This window comes from Sinocyclocheilus rhinocerous, unplaced genomic scaffold (assembly GCF_001515625.1).
Source record: "Sinocyclocheilus rhinocerous isolate Xijiao unplaced genomic scaffold, SAMN03320098_v1.1 scaffold2524, whole genome shotgun sequence".
In the NCBI taxonomy this organism is placed as follows: domain Eukaryota; kingdom Metazoa; phylum Chordata; class Actinopteri; order Cypriniformes; family Cyprinidae; genus Sinocyclocheilus; species Sinocyclocheilus rhinocerous.
In genome coordinates, this window is record NW_015652313.1 from 153,247 (window position 1) to 157,642 (window position 4,396).

A 4,396-nucleotide genomic window follows, 5' to 3' on the forward strand; every position below is an offset into this window, starting at 1 on the left:
AGTGTGTATATGCCACTTAAACGAGTGTTCATATCGACGCACTTGTAGTGCTTTGTGGAGTTGTCAAATGAGGTGACCCCCCCGCCCCCCTTTCACCCAACACGGACACACACAGCACCCCCAACCGAAAACATCTTCCCGCGCCCCTGACTTTGACTCATATAGTCCATATATTCATATATGTGCTCTTATATACACATGGTGTAAAATTTAAAGTATTAATCATCATTTTGGATTATATATTGCTTAAAAGATGTTTTTAACTATGTTAAACATTTAAGTAGTTATAGTGTTTTAAAATTGCTTACACAATAAAAGTGTACTTTAAGCACATAGTGAAACCATTCTTCAGACCAAGTCTGCAAAACTGCAAGCACATTATCTGCTTTACACTCAGTTTGCAATTGTAAAACAAACTTTTTTCAAAACACTAAACACAGCTCTCTACATTAGACACAGCTCTTGTGTTTAATCTGGGAAACACTGCCATTTAAATGCCATACTTATTTACTGATTACATACACCCAATGATCATGTGGGAAAACATCTGTATATAGTACTGTGTAATTCTGTGTAAATATACTGAAGGTGTATACAAGTTACAGTAAGTCACCTTTATTCTAAACGCTTTATACAATCCAGATTGTTTCAAAGCAGTAGTAATTCAAATTCTGCTGTAAAGCAGCTCTAAAGCCAATAGTGTCTTTGTACAGCTCAAGTCAATTCAGTTCAATGTAAAGTTTATCAATTGTGCATGCACACTGCACCTACAGTGTATTTTTTTATGTGTGAGTGCTATGACAAACTCCGGTGCACTCCACTGCACAATGAACAAGCAAAGTCAAAATGTTCTGTGCATATTTTGTGGTTTTATGTGTAGAGTTTAGAGAGAAGGACCAATAGTTTCAGAAACTATGTAAGCGTTAAAAAAAAAAAAAAAAAAAGTAAAAAGGTCACAGTACTTTGATTCATATAGTCTATGTGTCTTAAATATGTTTATAATTGATGCTACATAAACTGATCTCAAACCACTTTATGAAAATGACAAATATTGTATAATCTCAATATCCCAAGCATGATCATTTTTCTTCTAAAGGTGTGTCTCACATCAACATACGAGAGGGTATGGTATATATATAGACACATAAACAAAAACAAGAGGATATGGTTTTACATTTTTTTTTTTTTTTTCAAAACATGGTATAATATTTTTGTCCCTTATTCTGCTAAGACAATAACTCAAATAACTGAAGCTCATGTTTTTTTTGTTTTTTTTAGAAAAACATTCACAATTTGAAAATGAAGTGTATCAATGTAAAATGTTTCATATTTAGTGAACTAGAAAAACTTTTATAAAACATAAAAGCAAGTAGAAAAAAAAAGAAAAATATAGTGATACACATCATAGACCACCAAACAACATTCAATATTATTTAAGGGTTTCATTATTCAAATACTGGCCAAATCAATGCTCTGTTTTTGTTAGATGTTTTATCTAAGGGGCAAAATGCTGAAACATGCTTGTCATATTATTTATACTATTATGCAACTTTTAAAATACACTACATTTGCAGAGGCTTGCAAAAAAAATTATTTACAGCTTAATCCATTGACAAGTTGTTGACGTCAATTAAAAAAACTTCATAATTTTATCCAAATGTCTTCAATAAAACATTAAACACACCGAAATAAAGACCAAATAAACTGTTTTGCTTGAATTTACTGCAGCGTATTTAAAAAAAACTTTAGTAATGAATTCCTTGTAATGCAGTTCTTAAATAAATTAATGTAATACAACATTTAAAATTACATAATAAATATTGGGTACCATGCAACATGTAAACAAAACAAAAAAAAATGTTTAAATTATAAATCCATATAAGAAGAATGCTATTAAGTTAATTACATCGATTGTTTGGCAATTTTAGTTTATGCTGTATAACCATTTCCCGCTATAATAAACTCACATGAAGGCATTTTTTATTTTATTTTTTCATTTTCTTTTGCTTTTTTAAAAATTTAGAGTCATGAAAGTGTGAATAAATGTCATGGACAGATCTTAGAAATCTTGTAAATTGCATTGACATAAAAATTATTTAACTAATTAACCTCTATTACCACTAGCTGAAACCTTCAGTTTCATCACTGTAAAGATCATGCAAATAGTGATGTCCTCAATGGTGCAAAACAATCTACTATACTGAATTTCTAGACGTAGCTGTTCTGTTTGAGAAAAATCTGAGTGGATTTTGGCAAATGCTTTGAATCTTTTGAAAGACAATCCTAAAATAGAATCAAACAATCTTTAAAAAAAAATTATACTCAAACATAAGTCTCTAATGTAACTGTAATTCATCACTTCTTTGGTGTTCAGGTAATATTGTGTCCTCATAGGACACAACCATGACACACTACATTCATACTTAAGAACCACATTTTAAGTACAACTTATGTAGAAAAAAAACGTGAAAAAGAACAACATGAGGGTGAGTACATGATAACAGAATTTTCATTTTTGGTGATGTCTTAAAATTTAAGAATTTAAGTGCATTTGTAAGAATTTATAAATGACTAACAGAGTATCGAGCCTGTTTCAAAAACCTAGCAACATGCTCAATAAAGAATTGGACTGAATAATGATCACTGATAAAATCTTTACATTGTGAATCCAGTATTGAAGGGTGTTACTACAAAATAAATATTGTGCAGTTGGGCTATGGATAAGTTATTAGCAGTGTCTCGGGGAGTGTATTTGTGTAGAAAATGTGTGTGTGTTATTAGTGAGGAACAGTTCACCCCAAAATGAAAATTCTGTCATAATTTATTTAACCTCATATTGTTACAAATCTGGTGACTGTCACACCATGTCTACACAAGCGTTGTGATGTGACAACGCAAAAGCAAACGGAACCTTATAACTAGTGATGCTGTATACACTGGACGGTTCGCAACACAACAAACAGTAAACTGATGTCCCGTTCTATCTTTGTACCATGCACATGAACCCTTCTGACAACTGGACGAATGGATCGTAACTTCACTTTGATACATCCAGTAAGTGTAGACAATCTGAAGCTGTTGCAGTAGTGTGGACATGATGTCAAGCTCCAAAAATTGAAGTGTTGCCAGGATATTAATAAAAAATCTATTTAAGTTTCACATAAGGAACGAAGTCATACTGATTTGTAATGACATGGGGGTAAGTAAATGATCACAGAAATTTCTAGGTCAAGTATTCTTTTAAAGGGTTTTTATGCTGTGCCACTGGCGGAATATGAGAACTGAGGGAAGTGGGGTCTTCTATCACTGTCAAAGGACTCCATGTTTTCATCTGAAAAAACAAAACAAAAAAACAAAACAACACAGATAAAAACCATAACCAATGAAAAATTTTCTCTATTTTTATAGAGCAACCTGTAAATCACCACTTGGTGGCGCCTTCATTATTAACCAAATACCTGTTAATTGAGAGTTTTTAACATGTAGTGTAAGAGGGGGCATCACCTTGGCCTGGGGGTGTGATGGTGATGGTCTGACCTGTAAACTCCACATCAAAATAGCGAGTGTCTGTTTCTGAGGTTACCTGGGGCTTAAAGGGTGGAACAAGCTGTGGAGAAACAGAAAAACAATATTATATGTAAGTGGCCTCTCTATTACCAAAAGGAATTTTTATTATTATTATTATTATTATTCACCTTCTTCTCATAAACATCTTGCCACTCAATGCCTGCAAAGAACTTATGCTGCATGGTTTCTTTTGCATCATCTGGACCTCCACCTAACCTGCAGAAAGAAAACCCAAGAACAGATAAACAAACAGTTACATTCCCTTGTTACCTTTAATGCATTTTCCAAGAACAACTTTCAGAGAACTCTTAAAACACACACGCACACACAAAACTATACTTCTAAAGATTTTCCCTGTCACACAGTTCTTAGTTCTTGCTTGTAATTTTTTCACTTGACCAAGTGATCAAGAGAGCAGCATTTTCATTGGCAAGCTGATGAGTCAACAATTGCTGCTGCTGTGTTACCACAAAGCAGGGCTGGATTGGTAATCGGGCATACCGGGCATTTTCCCGGCGCATCGCCCCAACTTCTTCCTCGTCGGCTTTTCCCACGTTTTCACAGGAGAACAGGCTTGCTCTGCGGTGAGTGATGCGGGCCAAAGAGCAAGGCAGGAGGAGAAGAAGAGAGTAGTTGAATTGGTAAAGTGCTTGATAGGAACTCGCAACGGAGGCAGGAATCTAACCTATCCAAATGTGTGTGCGCGGCTGCGCGCCATGAGTGTATGCGTAAACACTTTTTAATAAAACGTAAATTCGTCCCCCGCGATTTTTTAGCCAAGTCAAGTCAAGTGTGTTCATAGAGGTTTCCATGGGCCAATGCGAATAAA

At 34.3% G+C, this 4,396-nt stretch overlaps 1 protein-coding gene across 2 annotated transcripts in view; it reads right to left on the bottom strand.

The window, feature by feature from the left end:
* Positions 1-1,857: 1,857 nt before the first annotated feature.
* LOC107714796 (RAC-alpha serine/threonine-protein kinase-like) overlaps positions 1,858-4,396 on the bottom strand; it is a 23,440-nt gene continuing 20,901 nt past the window's right edge. For both annotated transcript variants that reach the window (XM_016520769.1, XM_016520768.1), the window contains exons 12-14: positions 3,696-3,783; positions 3,505-3,607; positions 1,858-3,331 (exon numbers count right to left, since the gene is read on the bottom strand). In XM_016520769.1, coding sequence (XP_016376255.1) covers positions 3,252-3,331; positions 3,505-3,607; positions 3,696-3,783 — 271 coding nt within the window. In that variant the 3' untranslated portion in view covers positions 1,858-3,251. The remainder of the gene's footprint in view (positions 3,332-3,504; positions 3,608-3,695; positions 3,784-4,396) is intronic.